The 25,157-nt window shown below is 41.4% G+C and overlaps 1 protein-coding gene across 2 annotated transcripts; it reads right to left on the bottom strand.

Moving 5' to 3' along the window:
- Window positions 1–323: 323 nt before the first annotated feature.
- On the bottom strand, window positions 324–25,157 carry DDX21 (DExD-box helicase 21). Of its 2 annotated transcripts, none has more exons than XM_059397588.1 (15): window positions 24,992–25,157; window positions 21,305–21,757; window positions 18,637–18,712; window positions 17,123–17,301; window positions 15,592–15,709; window positions 14,082–14,267; window positions 12,852–12,997; window positions 11,590–11,739; window positions 11,034–11,195; window positions 9,778–9,897; window positions 8,160–8,233; window positions 5,441–5,600; window positions 4,521–4,655; window positions 2,098–2,142; window positions 324–1,265 (listed from the first exon to the last, which is right to left on the bottom strand). In XM_059397588.1, the coding sequence occupies exons 1-15, from the start codon at window positions 25,067–25,069 to the stop codon at window positions 969–971; spliced, it is 2,379 nt and encodes a 792-aa protein (XP_059253571.1). In that variant the 5' UTR covers window positions 25,070–25,157; the 3' UTR covers window positions 324–968. The 2 variants fall into 2 exon arrangements, with proteins under 2 accessions (XP_059253571.1, XP_059253572.1); XM_059397589.1 differs by having other exon boundaries at window positions 21,305–21,759; window positions 24,985–25,084.

Below are 25,157 nucleotides of genomic sequence, written 5' to 3'. Positions count from 1 at the left end.
CCTCTCTTTGCTCTCAGAGATGTAGGTTTCCTTCTCACAGGTGAAAAACATTTTCGGTGGTTTCCTGACTCTTGTCAGCGATGCAAATCTCTGCCCCCCACTCCCTTAATTCCTTCTCGGTAAATAATGTTAAGCTTCCAATAGGAAGTGGAGTACCTTGTCATCTAGTGCCTATATTATTCAGCCTCTTTACTTACAAAGAAAGTTCTGGAGCCTTCTTAGTACAGTTGGAATTCCTTAAAGACACTTGCTTTTTATTAAAATATTTTATATATATATATATATATATATATATATATATATGTAAATAGATAAAAGCTGTGAAGAATTCACCAAAGCATGAATCACACCTTACATTAAGTTAAAAATGTATCAAAACATACATAAGGATGGCTAACCTATATGTCTCCCATCAAATGTATCACCATCCTCCAAACTTAGAGCATGTGCTGCCATAAAATGCATTACTTACCAGCTAAGTTTGAAACCTTGCCTCCAAACATGGCTCAGGACTAATTCTCTGAAGACAGGCTACAGGAACACTGAGTCACTGGCAGACAGAGGGCTGAGGAATGCCAATTACAGAGCCAAGGCTAGACTGCGCACAGCCCCTTTCCAGAGACTGCAGCCTTCCCCACAGGTATCCAGGGAAGGACACCATTTAAGTATAGGGACAGTCAACTTAAAAATATGGGCCAACACATGCTTGATTTTTATCTTATAATCTAGAGACAATGTATCAGAATAAAAATGTAATGAATTCATACACCTTTTCAAAAAAGAAACCTGATACAGAAGTTGCAATCATTATAAGTGATTATCATCAGATGAAATAATTTCCACAAAGCTTGTCTCTCTGGGAGAGATGGGGACAAGGCAAGTGGTCAGGAAGGAAACCCATGTGCTTTTCACCCTGTAGGAAAATGAATGTTCAGTTCCATGTTGCTGCATAAATCCTCTACTTCAAATTACTGTCCGAATGCTTTACTGAAACTCCGCTTCTGGCCCTTGTTTTGGGATCTGTTACTTTTGTTGCCACCTCCTGATCGCTGTCCTCTGAAGCCTCGATTTCCTTCCCGCTGTCCCCTGAAGTTTCTGTTTCCTTCTCGCTGTCCTCTAAAGCGACTGCCTTCCCGCTGTCCCCGGAACCCTCGACTGCCTTCTCGCTGCCCTCGGAAGCTTCGATATCCTTCCCGTGGTCCTTCCAGCTCTGGCTGTTCCGTGGCCACTGAGAGCTGCCAGCGCCGTGAATCATGCCATTTTTCCTGCAGAGAGACGGTTGTCTTTTTACCTGCTCTTTTACTGAATTCAGTTATAAAAAAAAAAAAAAACAGAAAACCCTTTTTTTTTTTTTTTTTGCTTTTTCTCTAAAGAAAAACCTGACTGATAACCTAAGTATTTAAAAGGTCACTGGTTAGAAAAAATACCACCTTCATGGCCTGAAAGCCAGTCCTGGCAGTGTAAGAGTTTCCCTATGAGAGGTACCTTCATCACTGTATCATTTATTCAATTCAATTACTCCCGGGTATCCACAGCTATCAATAAGAGTAAAACATGCAAATAAACTACATATAAACCCATTTCTCACAGCAGTACTGAATGAAGATCTAGGAATTTAAAAAATGTCTATGTAAACCCCATACAACACAGGGAAAAAAAGCTAGATGTTGTGCACCAGAAAGGAAAGAAGGAAAATAGGCAGGCTGAATAAGAAAACTATCAGAGTACAAAGGCTAGGAGAAAAAATACTAAAATTCATGAATTTTAATTGTCTTTTAGAAAAGGGACTAGAGCTATTGTTTCTCTTTCCATTATTCTGTATTTTCAGCAATGAACACATTTTCTAAAAAAGATCTTCCTTCCCTCCCTCTCTCCCTCTTTTTCTTTCTCTCCCTCTTTTTCTTTTGAGAAAGAACATGACCGAGGGGAGGGGGGAAGGGAAAGAATCCCAAGCAGACTCTGAGCTCAGAGCCTTACACAGGCTCAAGCCCAGGACCCCAAGATCATGACCCAAGCCCAAGTCAAGAGAACCACCCAGGCGCCCCAGTAATGAACATTTTACAATTTAAATATTCAAAATCCAAGAGATAAGAATACCTGTATTTCTGTTACTGCTGCAGTAGGGACATCAAAGCAAACACCCTAAAAATCAAACAAATGCAAGTTAACCCAGCCTTTCACCAGAACTGGATATGTACATTAAGTGATATTCCAAAAAACCAGGTATTAACATTAAAAATCAGAAACAAAGACTCCCAGTATTAATTTTTGATAAACTTTAGAATAAGACCAATAAATTATACCTCCCAAAGGCACAACAGCAAAAACCCAAGGATATCTGGGACTCAAATATCCTCAAAAAAGGACTCAAAATGACTTCAGAACTGACCAGAAATCATTCTTGGCTATCACACTTTGCTAATTCCTCAAGCAGCTATTAGCTACGTTTTAGAGCTGAGGAAACAGAGGTTTGGAAAGGCTGACTTGTCAAAGGTCCCCAGCTCATAAGCAGAGCGGGTTTTAAAAATCTGGTCAGTATGGCTCCAAAACCAATGGTCTACATTAAAATACTCTGCCTTCCATAAGAAAGTATCTTTAGGATGACCTACTAAAAGTAGAAAAATAAATGATTTTTTTTAAGAGAAAGGGAGGGAGGGGGGAATGGGTGAAGGAGAGAGAGAATCTTAAGCAGGCTCTACACCCAGCTCTGAGCCCAGTGTGGGGCTTGATCTCATGACCCTGAGATCATGATCAAAGCTGAAACCAAGAGCTGGATACTTAACCGACTAAGCTACCCAGGAGCCGCCAAATAATTATCTTCTATTGTTACTTTTCTAGTTTTTCACAATTCATCCTGCTATAAAAATTTTTTTTATTTTTTTTATTTTTTAAAGATTATTTATTTGAGAGACGGAGATCACAAGTAGGCAGAGAAGCAGGTAGAGAGAGAGGAGGAAGCAGGCTCCCCGCTGAGCAGAGAGCCCAATGCGGGGCTTGATCCCAGGACCCTGAGATCATGACCTGAGCTGAAGGCAGAGACTTTAACCCACTGAGCCACCCAGGTGCCCCTAAAAAAGTTTTTAAAAAAAAATTAGGGGCATCTGGGTGGCTCAGTCAGTCAGGTGTCTGCCTTTGGCTCAGCCCATGATCCTGCGGTCCCGAGATCAAGTCCCACATCTGGCTCCCTGCTCAGTGGGGAGTCTCCTTCTCCCTCTTCCTCTCCCCCAACTCATGCTCTCTCTCAAAAAAAAAAAATTTTATTTGAGAGAGAGACCATAAGCAGGGTGAAGGGCAGAGGGAGAAGTGACCCCCTACTGAGTAGGGAGCCTGATATGGGACTCAATCCTGGGACTCCAGGATCATGACCTGTGGCCAAATGCAGACTCTTAACTGACTTGAGCCACCCAGGTGCCACTTCCTCCCCCTCCCCCGCCAAAAAATCTTAAAAAAAAAAAAAAAAAAGTTAAAACACTTTATAGGACAGTAGCAGTGCCATCCCCTCCAATTAAGGAGATCCTATTTCTTGGTTTTCACAAATGTAACTGAACTACCCTGCATGTCACAGGCACTCCTCCCAGCTGGTTGCCTTTAGTTAAAATATTTTGTGAGGAACACCTCATTTCTATCCAATTATAACCCCAGGTAACATGAGATACTGATAGATTTTGCAATTAGTGGGATTCTTCATTCATCTATTTTTTTTATTTATTTATTATATCTACACCCAAAGTGGGGCTTGAACTAACGACCCTAAGATCAAGAATGGCATGCTTTACCAAATGAGCCAGCCAGGCACCCCTTCATATAGTTACTAAGTATTTAACACCAGGCACTCACTGGAGTACCACGATAACTAGAATATTGTTTTTGCCCATGAGTACATCAGAGTGTTCTTGAGGCTCTCAGTCAGAAAGCAAGCAAAGCAAGGTAAGATTTAGCTCAATAAAGGCATGCCCTACGGATTCAGGTTTAGGTTTTAGAGCTCCAGTTTTAATTTCTGATACTGTAAACATTAACAGATATAACCCACAAAAACAAAAGCTTTTTGGCATCCCCAACATTTATTAAGCACATAAAGGGGTCAGGATACCAAAATGTTTGGGAACTGCTGTGTTTATGCATACCACTAACTGAAAGCAGGACTCGAAAGAAAGAACATCAGGTTCGGAAAGCAAGATTTTAAATTTCAGCTTTGAATTAAAGATTTTGCATTGCATTCGATTTTGAATAACTTTCAGTTGCCCAATAACCCCTGCTGGGTAGAAATCATCACAGAAGCAGCTGGATATTCATGTCCGGCACGCCGTGCATAGGTCAGGGTAGAGATACAGAAGGGGTAGCTGTCAGTGACTTAGTGGCAACTGAAGGTCATGGATGACATGCCCAGAGAAGACTATCTAGACAGCAGAAAGATGCAGCACCCTCACAGAACAGGGAGAAGCCTCCATTCAGTGCTTTATCAACCACATTAAGCTACTGAACCGAAGCAAAGTCACAACAGAGGACCCAACGTTCCTTACCTGCTTTCCTTTGAGAAAAACCATTCCTTTCACTTTGGAATCAATATCCTCACTCAGCTGCTCTTTAAGCTCTTTCCAAGCATAACTAATGTTTGGCATTTCAATTGAGCATCGTAAGATCATGGTCACAAAGCCCTTACAGAAGAAAGGAAAACAAAAATCAGTCTCAAAAACAAACCTAACTGATAAAAAAAATTACCCTCATGTTTCTAAAATATTTCCAGAAAAGTTATTCCTAAAAGCCTATACCTCCCCTCCACCGACACATACACACAAATTAGTACCAGTAAAACTGGGGAAATCACAATAAAATGGATGCACTGTGTCAATGTTAGTACCAACCCAGCTGTGATATTATAGCTTTGCAAGATGTTACTATGAGGGGGAAACTAGGCAAAATGTAAAAGAGATCTCCTCTCTCTGTTATCTCTTAAACTACACGTAAACTTAAAATTATCTCAAAAATTTCATTTAAGGAAAAAATCATTTATCTTTCTAAGTTTCTAGGGAGATTGGCTAAATGTATCATATGCATTTATGTGTTTATATGGTTTTCTTTCAGGATTAAAAACACTGACATGTAATCCACATACCATAACATTCACCATTTTGAAGTATACAGTTCAGGGATTTTTAGTATATTCACAAGGTTTCAACCATTATCACTATCTAGAATTCCAAAATATTTCATTACCCCAAAAAGAAACCACATGCCCATCCACACTCAATGTCATTCCCTTTAACTGAGACACTGAAAACTACGAATCTACTTTCTATCTTTATGGGATTTGTTTACATTTACATTTGTTTACATACATCTATCTTCATACAAAAGCTAAAATTGAAATGTCTAACTGAACCCATTCAAACCCTGCTCACACTTAAAATACCAAGGGTCAGAGTTTGACAGGAAGTCTTACTGCGTCTGAGTTGATCAGAGAGCGCTGGTCTACCGATGTGGCTCCTGAAATATGGGCCAGAGCTGCTGCCAAGGCTTCCACAGCTCCCTTCTCCTCTATCAGTTTCTCTGCTGATTGCTTGAAGTGACTGATGGCAGTGGGAGGCACAGAATCCAAAAGCCTATGGTGTGATTGAGTGTATTTGTTAAGAGAAAGGACAGAAGTGGACAGATTGCATTTTCAAGGCAACAGCATTTCAAGATAAACCAGTAACTTTCAAATCTTTCAGCTCTCTAACACGTCATTTTGATGCGAGGTACAGACAGAATCATCACATTTCTGTACAAATAAATCCACTCCTTTGATTATGTCTAATCTGACTTTACTATCAAAAAACAAAGTTTCATCCCAAGAAAATAAGAGAATAGGATGTTCACCAGTGTTAATTGTAATACAGAGCATAAAATATGCATCGATACGGACTGATTAAATAAACCATGGAACAGATACAACAGAAGTAAGTCCATGCTGCCACTGAGAGTGTTTTTAAATAAATGTTGAACATTTCTTATAATAAGCACGTATTCCTTTTAGAATCAGAAAACACTACAGCTATTCTGAAATAAAAGGAAAAAAGACTTCCAAATCACATTAAAAATGATATGAACTTTTTATGAGAATACACATTTGTTAGAGAGTCACTATTATCTTGGTGATAATAAATGTCACATCTTCAAAGGAGGTCATCCAGGACAAGGATAAACAAGGCCACATGAGGCAGCCTCTTTTGGAAGGGCTGCCCCTCTACAAGACATCTCTTGGCATTTGTCTCTTTTCTCCTTCCTGGCCACCTAACCCCAAATTTCCTTATCTAGTGTACAAGGAACCCTCTCTACAGAATTATTTAAATAGGCCATGTGAGGGACGCCTGGGTGGCTCAGTTATTAAGCATCTGCCTTCAGCTTGGGTCAAGATCCCAGAGTCCTGGGATCAAGTCCCACATTGGGCTTCCTGCTCAGTGGGGAGTCTGCTTCTACCTCTCCCACTCCCCCTGCTTGTGTTCCCTCTGTGGCTGTGTCTCCTCTCTCTGTCAAAATAAATAAATAAAATATTTTTAACTAAATAAATAAATAGGCCATGTGAAAATAAACTTGAAAATTACTGAGTTATATTATTCTTCTTTGGAGACCTTTCTTGAGCTATTAATTAATATGCCAATGTCTAGCATTTCCTTTAATCATAAACTCCCCCATTTCTATGCCCAGTGCAGAGCCCAATGCAGGGCCTGAACTCATGACCCTGAGATCAACACCCAAGCAGAGATTAAGAGAGGGTATGGAGAAAGGGGAACCCTCTTACACTGTTGGTGGGATCCAAGTTGGTGCAGCCACCTTGAAAAACAGTGTGGAGATCCCTTAAGAAATTAAAAACAGAGTTACCCGATGACCCTGCAACTGCACCACTGGGCATTTACCCCAAAGATACAGATGTAGTGAAAAGAAGGGCCATCTGTATCCCAGTGTTCATAGCAGCAATGGCCACAGTCGCCAAACTGTGGAAAGAGCCAAGGTGCCCTTCAACAGACAAATGGATAAAGAAGATACAGTCTGCATATACAATGGAATAGTACGCCTCCATCAGAAAGGATGAACACCCATCTTTTGCATCAACATGGACAGGACTGGAGGAAATTATGCTGAGTGAAATAAGTCAAGCAGAGAAAGTCAATTATCATACGGTTTCACTTACTTGTGGAGCATAAGGAGTAACACGGAGGACATTAAGAGAAGGAAAGGAAAAGTGAAGGGGAATCAAAGGGGAAGATGAACCATGAGAGACTGCACGACTCTGAGAAAAAAACAGGGTTTTGGAAGGGATGTGGGGGATGGGTGAGCCTGGTGGTGGGTATTAAGGAGGGCATGAATTGCATGGAACACTGGGTGTGGTGCATAAACAATGAATCGTGGAAAACTGAAAAAATAAAATAAAAATTAAAAGAAGAGTGTGCTGCTTAACGGACCGAGCCACCCAGGTGCCCCTCCCCCTATTTTTTAAGATAAGCATTACACATATTTATAATAGTTATGGAAAATAGTTGAAAAGTGATGCTCAGACTCAGTGGTTCTTAAGCAGGGAATGTAGGTCACCAGTTGGAAACACTGGAATATAGTCAGCACCTTCTGGTTTTCATAATACCAAGCCCACACACCCCCTCCAGAGTATACTATACAGCCAGAGATGCTAAACAACTATCCTTCAACTCGTAGCACAATCTCACCAAATAGTTCTCTTGCCCCCAATGCCAATGACAAACACTGCTAGTTAATCTAATCTTCACCAACCAGCAATACCTAAAAAAAATAATCGACTCGTTCCTACCATGGGGGACTAGAACAATGACGTTGTGGAATATAATCTCTGGCCCTAAACTCTCCCTCCACATGGGAAGCACCCACGCCGTATCTAATGTACACTTCCTTAAAATGCCCAGACAAACCCAACTATCAGTAGTGGTTTCCTCTGGTGGACAGGACTAGGTAGGGATGAGTACAAGTTAGGATTTTTATTTTGTAGAATTTTACTTCAGCACAGTGTGAGTATTTGTATAACAAGTAGGTTGTAAATAATTTTGAGAAATAAATAAAATAAAATCCAAAAGACTGAATCTCATTACTGTACAAAGTCAGGCAATAAATAGAGTAAGTCCTACCACAGACCACGGCAGTAGTGGGAAACGTACCTGATGGCATCTTTGCTGGAAGCTTTTATTATCTCTGTTGCAGAAGGAACCCCTATTCGCTTAAATTTAATTCCCTACAAGAAAATGAGCCATAGTTTAATGTACAATCTGGCCATCAACTGTTTCCATTGAGATTAAATCCCCCAATTTTTTAATATTACCAAACATACTTATTACACATTTAAAAGATAAACTTTAAAAAAACAAAAAGATAAACTTTTTTTATCTTAGAACAGTTTTAGATTTATAGAAGAGTTGCAAAGGTATTACTCCACTGAGTTCCTGTACACTACGCACAGAGTCTCCCTATTATTACTACTACAGTACATTTGTCATAGCTAAGAAACCAACACGGCCACCTCGCTATTAACTGAATTCCAGAGTTCATTCATATATCACTAGCTTTCCTATTAATGTCCTTTTTCTGTTCCAGTGACACCACAACATCAGGTATCATGTGTGCTGAGTCTCCACTGATCTGTGGCAGTTTCGGCCTTTTCTTATTTTTCATGCCCTGTGACAGTTTTAAGGAGTGCTGATCTTAAGGACTGCTGGTCAGGTATTTTGAAAAATGTTGTCCCTCACTGTGAGGCTGTCTCTGGTTTTTTGCATGCTTAGACTGAGATTATGGGTTTGAGGGAAGAAAACCAGAGGCAAATGCGATCTCATCACATCATTCTCAAGGCATATGCTTATCCCTGATATTAATTTAACCACAATCACCCTGGCCGGGGAGTGCTTGCCTGCCTTCTGCAAAGTTAAGTGACAGCCTCCTGCTCCTTTAGCAAGTCACCAAGTACAGTCAGCTCAAAGGGAAGAGGAGAGCTTAATCTGTCAGAAAAATCAGTCTCCTCTCTCCCATTTTAAATTTATCCTTTTGGGTTTTTTTGTTTTTGTTTTAAAGATTTATTTAAGGGGGGCAAAGGGGTAAAGGGAGAGGGAGGGAGAATCCTGAAGCAGACTCACCACTGAGCCCAACACCAGACTTACTCCCAGGACCCAGAGATCGTGACCTGAGCCGAAATCCTGAGTCCGGGACTTAACAGAATGAGCCACTCAAGTGTCCCTATCCTTTTGGTTTTTAAGCAATTCCTATAACCCCTTAATCTGCATTTAAACTACCTGGGGTGTGTTCATGTTATCATTGTCTGAAAACTGCCTTCAAACATAAAAATAGCCCATGTAATTGTAAATATGAGAAAACAAAACCACTGTTTTCTAATGCAAACCTGTTTCAAAATGTGCTTTATATTGTAGGACAGTGTATAAAAAACAACATGCATGCGCTTGGGTGGCTCAGCTGGTTAAGTGACTGCCTTTGGCTCAGGTCCTGATCCTGGAGTCCTGGGATCGAGTCCTGCATGGGAGTCTGCCTCTCCCTCTGCCTGCCCCTCCTACCCTCGTGCAATTTCTCACTCTCTCTCAAATAAATAAATAAAATCTTTAAAAAGAGAAACAACAACAACAACAATTGCACCTATAAGTTTTCAGTTATGGCCACATGCTAGAAATACATACAATTTAAAGTTAATGTAAACTGAATTAAAAAAACAATTAAAGATTGACTTTAGAATTCAATTCGACATTTGCTGAAAGAAGGCTAAGAAAATAGTTTTACCGCTTTTTGCTCCACTTGTGCTAACTGATATTCTTCCTTGTGCTGATAAAAGCAGATGCAAATCCCCGTCCTTCCAGCTCTTCCTGTCCTCCCAGAACGATGAATGTAGGACTCCACGTCCTATTGAAGTAAAATACATGAGTGATACTGAACAAAAAAAGACAAAGACCTGAGTGGTCTATGAAGAGGCAAGTATGGTGGTTCCCCAGCATTGCTAAAGTAAAAATTGTCACAATTTTTAAAATCTCTGTAGCAGTGGTCCCTAACCTATGGGCAAATCTTCAAAAGGCATCTATATAGTACTGTGCTACAGAACCACACATGTCATTTCAATCTTCAATTTTCTAGTAACCCGCTAGAAGTTTCAATCAATAACTTAATGTATCTCCAAGTTGTATCACCTCAGCATGCTATCTAGAGGAAACAGCTTATCACTAAGATATTTTACATTTTTTTTAAGCCCTAAAAATCCAGTGTACGTAATAGAAAGTTTAAAACATAAAAAAAGCCCAACATGTACTTTCTACCTCAAGCACACGTCAATTCCGACAATTCCCAGAGCCTGACCGCTAACGTGGCTGTGGCCATCGTACCGGACAGCAGAGCTGGAGAGGCTCCTTTAAACAGCATGTGTGTCACAAACCCATTGCACTGCCTTTGTAAGAATTGGAGCCTCCAGAGTAATCAGGTTACTTTTCTCTATCATTGTAAACAACCTTTTAATCTTGAGGAATCTGCCAATTTATGGGGATCCTCATGTTGGAAGTGACAGGAACAGAACAGGCTCCTTCAGACCAACATTTATCAACACGAAGCACTGTCCTCACCACGTAACTCATGCTTCAGGGCCTTCCCTCAGAGTTCCCATCACCCACAAAGCCAACCAGTTCTAACCACAGAGACTATTAACTACAGGCCTTTCTTTCCTTTCGCTATCCTCTAGCTCATGAGTTTATCCTATCCCCACCCTGCCTAAGCCCTACCCATCTTCAAAGTCCACTCAAACACTCACTACGTGAGCCTACCAAAACTCCCTCCAACCAGCAACCATCTTTCCAACCTGTGGCCACTGGCCATGCTTCCACTCAACAGTCAGTTCTGAGGGAAGGACCTCAGAAGAGACTGGTTCTGAAAACCACTGTAGCATCCCAGCACTCAAGAGACAGCTATCACTCACCACATGAAAGTAAGTGATACAGCCTCCTCTTTGTTTTAGTACCCCAAAACACAGTAAAATTGTAGTACAGAACACTTACCTTTGGTGGAGAGCTCTGTACAACCAGATCAACCTCAGGGATGTCTAACCCGCGAGCGGCAACATTGGTTGCAACCAGAACTCCAAAATCACCATTTCTAAAGCCTTTCAAAGTGATTTCTCTCTGCTTCTGAGGAATATCTCCATGTAATGACTGGGCATCCTGCCAAAGAAAGAAACTGGCCTAAGAACACCAGAAGCAACAATACAGGACCTATTAGTATCACCCATCAGGCCTGTAAAGATATTTGATATTTGTATTTTGGTGATACTTCCACTGAAAATACAGCAAAGGGAAAAACATGTCCCTGACATGGACAAACCTCAAATTTTTTTTCCCACTCCTTGGTCATTAAATCAATGTCCAGCCATACTTACTAGATGAAGGACCCCAGACAAGAGTGATCAAACCTACTTTGCCCATGTAGCCTTGGGTGTGAGCCACCCTTTCCTCACCTGTGAGGAGACTGACTGATCAGGTGAGCTCTAACATGTAAACAGGGCCTATCAGTTGAAAGAGGCTTCCTCCCTAAAGGAAAGGGAGAGGAAGAACCAACCTGCTTTATGGCCACATTCTGTGACAACTCCTGGGCTTCTTTCTTGGTTTCACAGAAGATGATAGTGCGCCCCTGAAAACCACTATATACTCGGATCACGTCCCCAATAACTGCTGCCCTTTGAGTCCAGTGGCACTTAATAGCCAGATGCTTATGAGAGAGGGAAAAAAGATGTTATTTAGTGACGCCTATCTGGACCCTGAAATCACCCGCTCAATGCTACTGGGGCTAGAAGCAATTGTTTAAGCCTAACTAGAGCAGACCACTGCCACCACCGTGCAGGGACAACACACACAAGCACACACAAACCACTGAAGCGCAGAGAGCCGTCTCTCTCTCTCTCTCTCTAAAGTCAGTCTTTTTAAAAGGGGGGGTGGGACTCAAAGCTTTAAGAGTCTCTCTCTTGGTTTTGGCTCAGTTCATGATCTCAGGGTTGTGAGATCGAACTCCACACTGGGCTCAGCCCACAGCATGAAGTCTCTCTCCTTCTCTTTCCCCCACTCTGCCCCCAAACTCACTCACTCTAACAAATAAATCTTAGAGAAAAGAAAAAGCAGAGAGTTTTTTTCCCTTTCTCTGGTTTCTCTATTTCCTTTCTTTTCCCTCCCTCCTTCCCTTCCTTCCTTCCTTCGTTTCTCTTTCTCTTTTAAGTAGGCTCCATGCCTAACACAGAGCCCAGCACAGGGCCTGAACCCATGACCCTAAGATCAAAGAGTTGGGTACTCAACGGACTGAGACACCAAGGAGCTCCTGGTTCCTCCATTTTCTGAACTAACTAGGAAAATGAAGAAAAAGAAACATCATTCCCTTGATTCCTACAGGAAACCAAGTAACTGGCAAGAGAAAAATTTCTGAATGTTTTTTCCTTTTCTCCACTTAAAAATGTGATTAGTCTGTTAGCCTGTAGGTCTGTCTATTACTTGGATGAAAGGAATTCCATGCTATGGATCCTTTAACACAAAGTATTAGATTTCTCTGCTGCCCTCAGAGTGTTTAAGTTCTAGGTGTAATTTCTTTTTACTTACATAATTCAGACAGATACAGATTCCAAAAGATTCTTAAGGCAGACTATCAGATTATGAAATTTAGAAAACACACATACCACATACAACTCAAACAGAAACAGATCTTTACTTGGCTCTTCACGTGGATTTAGTATTTATCTGGAAACCAGTGTATATTTGCCAGTCCTAATACCATCACATAGGGAAAACATGACATACAGTTTATTACTAACTCTAGCAGCTGAATGAATCACTCACCTCCACAGTTATTGCCGTTTTCTGGGTCTTTTTACCAATCAGGTCCACCTGTTCGTATGTAGATTTCATGTATTTCTTAGCAACATTATATACCCAATGAGGGCAAGTGGCAGAAAAAAGCAATGTTTGGGGATTGTCTTCTGAATCTTTGGAGGGAAAAAGTCAGTATGAATAACCCGAATCAGCCTACCCATATTCCACCTCACCCAGTTCTTCCAGAGTCCATCAACACGCTAGAGCAACCATGGGAGGCCACACCAAGCACTGAGGACATAAAAATGAAAGACACAGAGAGTCCTAATGGGCAAAGAAATACTGCCCAAGTCATTGATGTGAAGGAGACTTGAAACACCAAAGGTACTTTAGAGTAATTTTGCTTCCTGACCATTGGCCTTCACGCACAATGAAGGAAATCTGTCTATTATGAGATATAACTGGAAAACACCTGTTCATCAAACCCAGTAACCATCCAGTTTAGATCACTAAGCAAACATCCTACAATAAACACCAGAATAGATTCTATACTCATCTATACTCTCTAGCAGCTCCTCAGTCTTTAGAGTTTCGGCCTATTCATTCTTTAAGGTCAGGTACTAAAAAGCTCCTCTACACCCCCCCTTTTTTTTTAGTTTGCTCTTTGAATAATACTGCATTTTCATATATTTCAAATGGTGGTTTAAGTAGATAGAATCCTTTGGAGAGCAAATTAACCATGTACATTGAGAAGCATGAACTATTTATACTTTTAAACTCAGTAATTCCATTACTGGACACCCATCCTAAAGAACAAATTCCAAATACTGAGATGTGAAGGATGCTATATGCATAAAAACACCTGTAAGCAGAATTATCTGTATCCTCTCAAAATTAAAATATATACATGGAATTAAATCATGGCACAACCTCTTCATGAGAGTGTTAATGCCAAATTTTAATATGCACAGTAAGATTAAAATTAACATACACACATATGTACAATAGTACAAAGTCAGGAATAAAGAAACCAAAAGCAAAGCACACCAACTAGCAGATATGAAATTTTTCTTCTCTTACTTTCCCAAATTGTCCCCATTATAGATATGTCATAAATCATGATTTTTTAAAACTTTAAGTTTTCCTAAATAAAATAAGTCACTCCCCAACTTAAGGTTTCATTTAACATTTAGAAGCCTGCTTAATTACCGTTCTTCCTCTAAGCCCTTCCAGCAGCTCCCTGAATTTGGAGCTTACCTTTCTTGTATGCCACACTTAAAATCTCTTCCACTTGATCAGCAAACCCCATATCCAGCATCTGGTCAACTTCATCCAGGACAACATGCTTAAGTTTGGTGAGATCCAGCTTGCCATTCTGTAGGTGGTCTTTGATTCGACCTGGGGTCCCAACCAGGATATCAATCCCATTCCGCATGCGTTCAACTATAAAGAACATCAATGATAAAACATGCTGGGTTTTTAAGTCCTTTTATTAGTCCGGGGTACCAGTTAAATACATTTTTATTCTAAAATACTTATTAACCAAAAACACAAGGTAATATGCTAAGTATCAAAGATAAAGATACTCAAGGAGAAACTCAAGATAATCTAGGGGGAAGAGGTAAGAAGTGACAGTCCAGTGAATTGTGTGACATAACAGAAAAAGGCCGGGTGCAGGATGGAAGCACCAGGAAAGAAATTACTTCCCTGGTGGTGGAAAGTGCCAGGTTTCACAAACAAAGTGAGAACGAGGATCTTAAAGAACTTTATATAAGGTAAGCAGGTATGGAGAGAATGAGACCAGGCAGAAGGGCAAGTATTTCCAGAAGGTCTAGAGATGTTCAGGAAAATGGAGTCCAGTATCATTATATCATTATATATATGTGTGTGTGTATGTGTGTGTGTATTTATATTAATTATATATTAATATATTATAACATTACATATTATTATTATATATATCATTATACTGTCATTATAGGTGAGAGGATAATGACGCAGCTTTTTGTTGAATTGTCCTTACAGTCCAGGGGGTACACTGGGTACTCTATATACATTAGCTAATTCAACCTCTCAACACCATTACCGGATGAGTTTAGTAACCTTGTTTTTTCACATGAGCAAGTGCAGAAAAATCAAGCACCTTGAACTTAAAATTACACTGTGAGCAGAGGCTAGATTCAAACATAGACTTTCCTGATGCCAAAGCCCAGTTCACTTAACCAAAGCTGAGAAGAAAAACTATGAGCTTTACGTGGCAACTGCAACATTTTTAATACCTTAAGTGCTTTCCTGAAATTATTTATCTGCTCTACATAATGAAGTTTCAAGGTCTTGAATTGGTTAAGTAATGGAGTCCTACAATGAAGCCTGCATTGCAACATTTGGCCCCTGGGCCCAGAAGAAAGAAGGCCCACCTGCAGCAAGAAAGAAACAAAGACCCCCAGAAGAGGCAGATTCACCGTCCTTGACAGATAAAAAGAGTAACTCTGAATCGTGACTTTCTAGTGCCAAGGGCCCAAATGGACTCTATCCTCTTAGGTTCAGTAACAGATCTTTATGGCCTTTAGATAAACATAGGTAAGTAATACAAAAATCCAAGTATCTATATGTGGGATTTGACACATCATCGTGTATGACCGTGTTCTGGACCATCTTTAAACAATGACAAAGAAAAATGACTAAACCACGGAAAGCCAGATGTCGAGGTCTGAGAAATCCAACCAAGGTTGGTATGTTTCCTTCCCTCACTTTTGGATTTACTTACTCTGACCTCCATAGGGAGTTCCACCATAAAAACAAGCCACTGCCAGCTTTCTTGTGATGTCACTGAAGTCTCTGCTTACTTGATTTGCCAACTCCCTTGTGGGTGCAAGAACCAGCACCTGGAAAGGAAAACCTAATTATTGAATTCAAAGTACTATGCAGTAGTTCTTCACAAATCTGGAACTGACCAGAAGGCTCAACTCATCCTACCAAGTATTTAAAAAAATCTATTATATGCTTTGCAATGTACTTTGTGTGGGGAAGGATCATAAATGTAATACAGTCCCTGACAAATCCACTCAGAAGAAAAGTCTGTGATCCTACCAACCTCAAGGGACATAGGGCCCCAGCATGCCATGCTCCAGAAGGGTTGCACAGAGCAGGCCCAAGGGACTGGGGAGTTTTCTGGAGCTGCTACTACTTAAATAGCATTCCAGGAAAGAAAACACTTGAGCAAGGAGTAACACTGCTGATAACAACCTTAACTATTCTTTGAGCTTTTACCATCTCAGGCTCTATTAAATGCTTACTATGCATTATTCTCACTTAATTTTCACAAGTTACTGACCCACCTACAATTGTATTGTACAACTGTACCTACAATAAACACAAAAGATTTTGAACCAAAAAGCTAAGAAGCAAAACCTAGACTTAAAATCAGACAGTTGGGCTCCAAAACCGACAGACTGAACCTTTACACTATAGTAAACTGAAAGTAGAACAAAGACGAGTTAAGGCAGGAGCAAAATGGTGAGGAGCTTTGAATCCCAGAGCAGTCTGAGTTTGACCCAACAGGACACACAATATGAAACTACTACAGATCTTTAAGTATGGTAGCAGCATGAAACAAGTATGATTTCAGAATATTCACAGATTCATCAGATAATTCATCCAACAGGTATTTACTGAATACCCACTATGTGCCAAGCTGGAATAATTCATTTGTTTAACGCTGCATTTGTTTAGAGAAATAAGCAATGAATGAATGAAGGGTGGCAGGCCAATAAACAAGTGAGGCGGGACCTGAAAGTCAAGTGCACGAGGAACCAAGAGGAACACATAGGCATTTCAGTGAGGTTAAGGTTTGCCAAATGCCAGGTTCTCCAGAAATGAACCCAACAAGTACCATCCTGACAAGGAAGTTTGGCCTCTTCACCTCTTTGAGTATGCCTCCTTCTACTCATGCCTCTCTACTAAAACTGCTTTCACCATCTAGGTAAAAATGGTCAAAGACACCTGAGCAAACCCGTAAGCCCCAGGGACATCTAATAGTTTAAAGGGAACACAATGAGGATTAATAATACAGGTGATCACAACCATGGAGCAGATTATAGTATTTAAATATATAGGGTTTGTGGCCAACAATCTTAAAAGAACAATACTGCTTTAACTTCAAATAAAAATCTGTAACAGATAAAAATAGACTTTAAGGAGAACCCAATAAAAAACTATAATATATGATGAAAGCAATGCCTAAAAGGTTTTTCTCCTGTGCAGATATGGAGCCTGGGATCTATGTTAAAGATAGTTACCTGAGGGGCACGGCCTCTTTTCCGGTCTTGCAGTTCTCCCTGAAGCTTCTCAACCAAAGGGATGGCAAAAGAGAATGTCTTCCCAGTTCCTGTCCGTGCCTGTGCAATTAAGTCTTTTCCACTATAGACATGGTGAAATGTCTTTGCTTGTATAGGAAACAGGAAGGTCACCCCACGGGCTGTGAACAAATTAACCATGTTATCTGACACTGCAGTTCTTAAAATCCCGGCCATGCTTCTGGTCCTGCAGAATTAAGAAATTCTACCTTCTGCTCAATATCTACAAAGTCAGGGGCATCTCAGTGGCTCAGTCATGAAGTGTCTGCCTTCGGCCTGGGTCATGATGCCAGGGTCCTGGGATCGAGCCCCCCATCGGGCTCTCTGCTCAACGGGAAGCCTGCTTCTCCCTCTCCCTCTCACCCTGCTTGTGTTCCCTCTCTTGCTATGTCTGTCTCTGTCAAAAAAATAAAATCTTTAAAGAAAAAAAATCAGGGATGCCTGTGTGGCTCAGTGGTTAAGCTGCTGCCTTCGGCTTGGGTCATGATCCCAGGGTCCTGGGATAGAGCCCCACATCGGGCTCTCTGCTCGGCGGGGAGCCTGCTTCCTCCTCTCTCTCTCTGCCTGCCTCTCTGCCTCTCTTGTGATCTCTGTCAAATAAGTAAATAAAATCTTAAAAAAAAAATCAATAAAATAAAATAAAAATCTACAAAGTCAGGTTCCAACGCATTCTGGTAGTGAAGAATCTGCTGGACTAAAGAATATCAACAAACTTTAAAGCACCAAATTAGAGTAAATATTATTTTAAGAGTTTAGTCACTTGTCATGAATCTCATCCGTAGGTCAAGAGAAACCCCCAGATCAGGTGCTCTGCAGTCCAGACTATGCCACACCTGATTCAGGAAACACCTACTTAAGCATCTGTGACTGACTAGCTCAGTCACGAACACACTGCCAGGCTGAGTGCTGGGCAAGGCTGGTATCATGAAGAGATGTCTCACCAAGTGGGAGAGGATAAAAAGAAAATATGAACATGGCAGGAACCATATTCTTGCACCAGTACAATCAGTCCTCACATCTCTGCAGTCAAATGCTCTACCCCTGAACTATACCCCCTGTCCTCACATCTCTGAATACACAAACTGGTTTGAATAAAATTGAATCACCTATTTAAGAGGCGATAAGGAGGGGAGCCGGGGTGGCTTAGTTGGTTAAGCGTCTGTCTTTGGCTCAGGTGATGATCCCAGAGTCCTAAACTGAGTCTGCATCAGAGCCCCACATTATCGGGTTCCCTGCTCAGTGGGGAATCCATTTCTCCCTCTCCCTCTATTCCTCCCCCTCCACTAGTGCTCTCTCAAATAAATAAAATCTCAAAAAAGGGGGGGGGCAGCAAAGCCATCATTAGTACAGTCCTACACTGTATATACAGATCTACTGCATTGTACGATTGCATATATTGTCCTTTATCTCAACAAAAACAGTGGGGTACAATTATACAATATTCCCAAAAATATTACCTTTGAGAAGTTTAATAGTCTGTTCAGATATGGGAAAATTAGAGAAAGCTCCTTCTTTTTGTTCCACAGGTACTTCCTATCAAGGAAAGGGCCACAGAAAGAAATCAGTAACTTCACACCTACAGGTATTCACTGAGAAGCCTTCTGAGAAAGAAACAAAAGAACCAATTCTAAAACATCTGCTGCAAGTCAACCAAAAATGCACAGAAACTCTGGTAGGTAAATCAAGATCCGAAAAGGAAATATAATCTGTAAAACCCTAAGGAAAAAAAAATCTGTAGCAAATACATCTGTACATATACTACATGTGGCTAGTGAAGGCAGATTCAGTCTCAACCAAGAACTATTCTGTTGCCAACCCACAGCAACAATACAGAGTATCCCCCAACCCCTTATCCACAGGGGATTTGTTCTAAGACCCCTGAAAATGTCAGAGGAGTATGGAACCTTTATATATACTATGTTTTTTCCTATACATACCCATGATAAATGTATAAATTAGGCACAATAAGAGACTAACAACAATAGTAATAGAACAATTATGTATGTGGGGTCCTGGGGTGGAGCCCTGTGTTGGGCTCCCTGCTCCGCCAGGAGCATGTTTTTCCCCTTTCTCCCTCTCCCTCAGCAGCTCACCTGCTGGTGCTCACCTGGGCTCTCTCTCTTTCTCTCCCCCTCTATCTCTCTCAAATAAATAGCTAAAAAATATTTTTTAAATCTCTGTATTTTTACATCCTTTAAAAAATATTTTTAAGGGGCACCTGGGTGGCTCAGTGGGTTAAAGCCTCTGCTTTCGGCTCAGGTCATGATCCCAGGGTCCTGGGATCGAGCCCCGTATCAGGCTTTCTGCTCAGCAGGGAGCCTGCTTCCTCCTTTCTCTCTGCCTGCCTCTCTGCATACTTGTGATCTCTGTCTGTCAAATGAATAAATAAAATCTTAAAAATATATATATATATACATATTTTTAAAATCTCTGTATTTTTACATCCTTTTTGACCCATAGATTATTTACAAATACACAGCTTGCTTTACAAATGTTTCAGAGATTTTTGTCATTTTTCTATTATGTCTAGTCTGATTACTATTTTCAGGAACAGATTGATTTCAGTTATTTTAAGCTTGGTCAGGGGCTCCTGGCTAGGTCAGTGGATAGAGCATGTGACTTTTGATCTCAGGGTCATGAGTCTGAGCCCCACACTGGGGGCAGAGTTTTTTTCAAAATAGAGTAAATTTGCTTAGTTTTTAACAGGACAGCAAATATAAGCAACAAAGAAGGATGAATTGGGACATCTTTTCCTTGGGCCATTCTTTAATAGAAAGACAGCTGATAACAAATTCTCATATGCTTCTTCATATGTCCTCGTATACATACCCATGATAAGTTTATAAATTAGGCACAGTAAGAGACTAGAAACATAATAATAGAACAATTATAACAATATACCATAATAAAAATTATGTGACTGTGGTCCCTCTTTCTCTCAAAGTATCTTCTGTGCAACATTCACCCTTCTTGGGATGATGAGAGCTGATAAAATGCCTAAGTGATGAGATGAAGTGGGGTGGATGACACAGGCATCACCATGCCACGGCAGGCACTATTAACCTTTTCTGACAGTGTGTCAGGAAGAGAACCATCTGCTCCTGAACACAGTGACAGGAAGTAATGGAAATCCTGGAGAGCGGGCGCCTGGGTAGCTCAGTTGGTTGAGCATCCGTCCTTGATCTCAGCTCAGGTCATGATCTCAGGATGGATCGCAGGAGATGGAGCCCTGCCTCCGCTCTGTGCTCAGCACAGAGTTGGCTTGAGATTCTCTCTCTCCCTCTGCAACCCCCCAACCCCGCTCATGCTTTTTCTGTATCTCTCTCTCTAACAAATAAAATCTTCAAAAAGAAAAAAAAGGGAAAGGGAAAGGGAAGAAGAGAAAAGAAAAAAGAAAGGAAACTGAAACCCAGGAAAGCAAGACGTCAGATCAGGGGGGACTACTGTACTGCTGCACAGGTCATTAACTCTTTTCCACAGCCACATCTTTCACATCCATCCACAGAAAATAAGGAACAAACATTTATGACAAAGTGGTCACTGTGGCATAATTTGAAAGTAAAAAATCTAAATGCCCAATAGCGGAATTAAGTGATTTCTAAACATTTATATGATGGATTATGAAAGCGTAAAAATATTTAATATTTATAAATGGGTTAAAGTGGTTGAGATTCTCTCTCCCTCTCCTTCTGCTCCTCCCCACCGCTGCTAGCACACACTCGCTCTCTCCCTCAAAAATAAAAATAAGTAAAATCTTAAAAAACAAAAACCAAAAGGAGTGGAGATCAAGAGTTGCATGCCCCACTGACTAAGACAGCCAGGCACTCCTCACCCACTTTTTTTTTTTTAAGATATTATTTATTTATTTGACAGAGATCACAAGTAGGCAGAGATGCAGGCAGAGAGAGAGGGGGGAAGCAGGCTCCCTGCTGAGCAGAGAGCCGGAAGCCCATCCCAGGACCCTGGGATCATGACCTGAGCAGAAGGCAGAGGCTTTATTTAACCCACTGAGCCACCCAGGCGCCCCTCCCTCTCCCACTTTTAAATAAAACCAGTAGCAATTACCTACTTACTTATCTGAAACAATAATGAAAGATACATTCTACACACTAAAATACAACCTACCTGCTCTACTTCACTGTTACTTTCTTCCCCTGGGGTTTCACTGGAGTTGGAGATGGGTCCAGAATGAGGGAATCCATTCTTCAGTTTGGGGCTTTTCTCTCTAATTTCTCCATTCATTTCCTTTTCTTTCTTCATCTTCTTGGGCTTAGGAGCAACTATTTCTTCTTCAGAAGGTTCTTCATTTTTTACTGCCTTTTTGATTTTAGGAGAAACAACTTTCTTTTCGGTAGTCTCCTTTGGTTTTTTCACACTTCTGTTGGTTTTAGGAGAAATCATGTTATCCTGAGATGGCTCCTCTTTCTTTTTTGCCTTTTTGGATTTAGGAGAACTCAAGTCAACCTCATTAGACTCGGCTTTCTTTTTAACTTTTTTAGCTTTGGGGGAAATAATTTCTTCCTTTACTTCTGTTGCCTCTTCAGTCTTATTAGATTTTGGCTTCTCTTTTTTACCTTTCTAAAAAAATTAATAAAGAAAATAAAACTACTGAGCAAAGCATGTATACATTTGTAGGTTACATCAATTTTGTATTATTTCAAGATCACATAATTATGAAGAACACAATTTGGGGGCATTTTTCAACATCTGTACTTTCACCTTGAAATTAAGTCAAAACACTGCTTTTTAGTACCATTTCTTAGCTAGCTGGAAATAAGTACCATGTATATCAATGATTTTATCAGCTTAGAAAAGAATGCCTCTTGTTAGCTATTCAATTCATGTTGGTTAAATAAGTTGCCAAGCATTCATAGGGGATTTGGGGTGGCTCATGGGATCCTCAAGGCTCTAAACTACATATCTATGACTACAGAAAGTGATCAAGTACATTTTATTTCTAATAGAGTATTAAGGCCATATACATCCACAGATGGACAACACATTTCTTTCTCTGCTAGAATTCCTGTACAGGTAAACAGGGATCCATTAATACCTGTCTTGGTTATCTGACAAGTGCAAATGAATTTACAGAGATACTTTACGAACCAAAAATCTATAAAACTCCACAATATATCACTCCATGTGTAAAAGAGATGTATCTAATTTAAGTGGAGGGGGGGGGCTTCACAGCAGCAATGGCCAGTCACCAAACTATGGAAAGAACCAAGATGCCCTTTAATGCACAAATGGATAAAGAAGATATGGTCCATAAATACAATGGAGTATTATGCCTCCATCAGAAAGGATGAACACCTAACTTTTGTTACCAACATGGACGGAAATGGAAGAGATTATGTGAGTGAAATAAGTCAAGCAGAGTCAATTATCATATGGTTTCACTTACTTGTGGAGCATAAGGAATAATACGGAGGACCTTGGGAGATGGAGAGAAGTGAGTTGGGGGAAATTGGAGGCGGGGAGACAAACCATGAGAGACTATGGACTGAGAAACAAACTGAGGGTTTTGGAGGGGAGGTGGGTAAGCCTGGTGGAAGGTATTATGGAGGGCACATATTGCATGGAGCACTGGGTGTGGTACATAAACAATGAATTTTGGAACACTGAAAAAAATTTTTTTTAAATATATCAAAAAGGACATAATTTCATAGTGATCCGAAGGGGCACATGCACCCCAATGTTTATAGCAGCAATGTCCATAATAGCCAAACTTTGGAAAGAGCCTAGATGTCCATCAATGGACAAATGGATATAAAGAAGATGTGAAATAGACAGACAGACAGACAGACACACACACACACACACACACACACACACACACACAGAATGGAATACTATGCAGCCATCAAAAATGAAATCTTGCTATTTGCAATGATGTGGATGGAACTAGAGGCTATTATGCTAAGCAAAATCAGAGAAAGACAATTATCATATGCTCTCATTGATATGAGAAATTTGAGAAAGACAGAGAATTATAGGGGAAGGGAGGGAAAAATGAAACAAGATGAAACCAGAGAAGGAGACAACCATAAAAGACTCTTAATCTCAGGAAACAAACTGAGGGTTGCTAGAGGGGAGAGGGGTGAGAGGGAAGGGGTGGCTGGGTGCTGGACACTGGGGAGGGTATGTGCTATGGTAAGCACTGTGGATTGTGTAAGACTGAGGAACCACAGGCTTGTACCCCTGAAACAAACGATACATTATATGTCAATAAAAAAGAACATTTCAAAGAAAAAAAAAAAAGAGGGGGGAAGGGTAAGCATTATTACAAGGAAATGGAATGGGTGAAACCTCCAAACTAAACCAAACCCAGGACGATAGCTCCTACCTGAAATGTCTTTTTCCGACTTTTCATAATTAACTTAACATAATTAACTTATTGAAAGTTAATTACTTAATACTACGGAAACTAAGTAGACAGGTGATGTAGCCTCTGTTCAAATCTTGATGAAAGGCCAATCCCAGAAGTATGATGATTATTATATTTAGCTAAAATCTGCCCCCTAAAATTTCAGGCCCCACTTCTGCTCTCAAAACATTAATGAGGGTACTCTTTCCCACATCATCATCTTTCAATCATTTGAAAAATAATCTGGTCTCCCCACAAGACTTCAGTTTTTTCACCCCTAACCCAGGGGTCTCTTCTGGAATGCAATGGGGTTTGGCCAGGTGCCTCTTCACTTGAGCATTCCACAACTGAGTATCTTCACTGAAGAGGAGCAGGTAAACCAGGACCTCTCCACCTGTGGGGACAAGTCTGTGCTTCCCCGCTTCCTACAACGCCAAAATATTGCTGTTGTAAAAGCTCTCCATCAAAAAGACCCATGCAGGGACGCCTGGGTGGCTCAGTTGGTTAAGCAGCTGCCTTCGGTTCAGGTCATGATCCCAGCGTCCTGGGATCGAGTCCCACATCGGGCTCCTTGCTTGGGCAGGTAGCCTGCTTCTCCCTCTGCCTCTGCCTGCCACTCTGTCTGCCTGTGCTCACTCTCGCTCCTCTCTCTGACATATAAATAAAATCTTAAAAAAAAAGAAAAGACCCATGCACAGCCAAGGAAAGGGAATTCTAAGTTATGCACCATAGGAGTTCAGGGACAATCTTTGCTCTCACTGACAGACCTTATCTCAGAACAGAATTGGTCACAAGTTGAATCACTAAGGAAGTAACAGTAAAGATGTAGACAGCGATCAAGGTAACTTAAGACCACTACACACCGCCGACCTCTATCAAAAATACGGTGTACACTCGGCACAGCAACACATCTTTATATTTCCACGGAAAACCTGGTCCGTAGACATTAAGGAGACTACTTCATGTTCTAAAGGCTGCTGGCCGGAAAACCCTGTACTTCCCTTACTACTCAAGCGTCACTGCAGACGCCGCTCACGTGTGCAGGTGGAACTGAAGTGCGGCTATGTCTAGTCCAAAGCTTCAGTCCCTACCTTGACCGGCAATTCCCTCCGCACACGCTCACGCCCAGAATCAGGTGAGGGCCTCCTGAGCCAGCAACGTGGGGCCCGAGGCTGCACAGAGCCTGCACATCTGAGTGCCCGACTTTTGGGCATTCAGACTCCCGGACCACGTGCGAGCGGCGCTCAGCGGAGCGCCAGACCGCCGGGGCCGCTCGCTCGGCCCCCGCCCGCGGAGGGCACGGCCCCCTGGCACTCCGGCGGTCGACGCCACGCTGGGCTCTGGACGCGCCAGGTCCGCGTGCGCGCCACGGGCTCCCAGGCCGGCACCCCACCCCGCTCCTCTCAGCCTCCCGGGTCCCGCGGCCCTCGGTGGCACCCTCTCACCTGCTTTCGCGGTACCTCCACTTTTTCCATGGCCGTGTCTGAGTCCAAGTCCGCGTCACTGAGGAGTTTGCCCGGCATCGCTCAGCGCAAGGAATTGAGGCTGATCGGTCAGGTCCACCGCGTGGAGAGGAAGAGACGGTACCACCCGTTTGGAGCGCCCACCTGC

This window comes from Mustela nigripes, chromosome 4, assembly GCF_022355385.1.
Source record: "Mustela nigripes isolate SB6536 chromosome 4, MUSNIG.SB6536, whole genome shotgun sequence".
Lineage (NCBI taxonomy): Eukaryota > Metazoa > Chordata > Mammalia > Carnivora > Mustelidae > Mustela > Mustela nigripes.
This window is presented reverse-complemented; position numbering and strand designations above follow the sequence as displayed.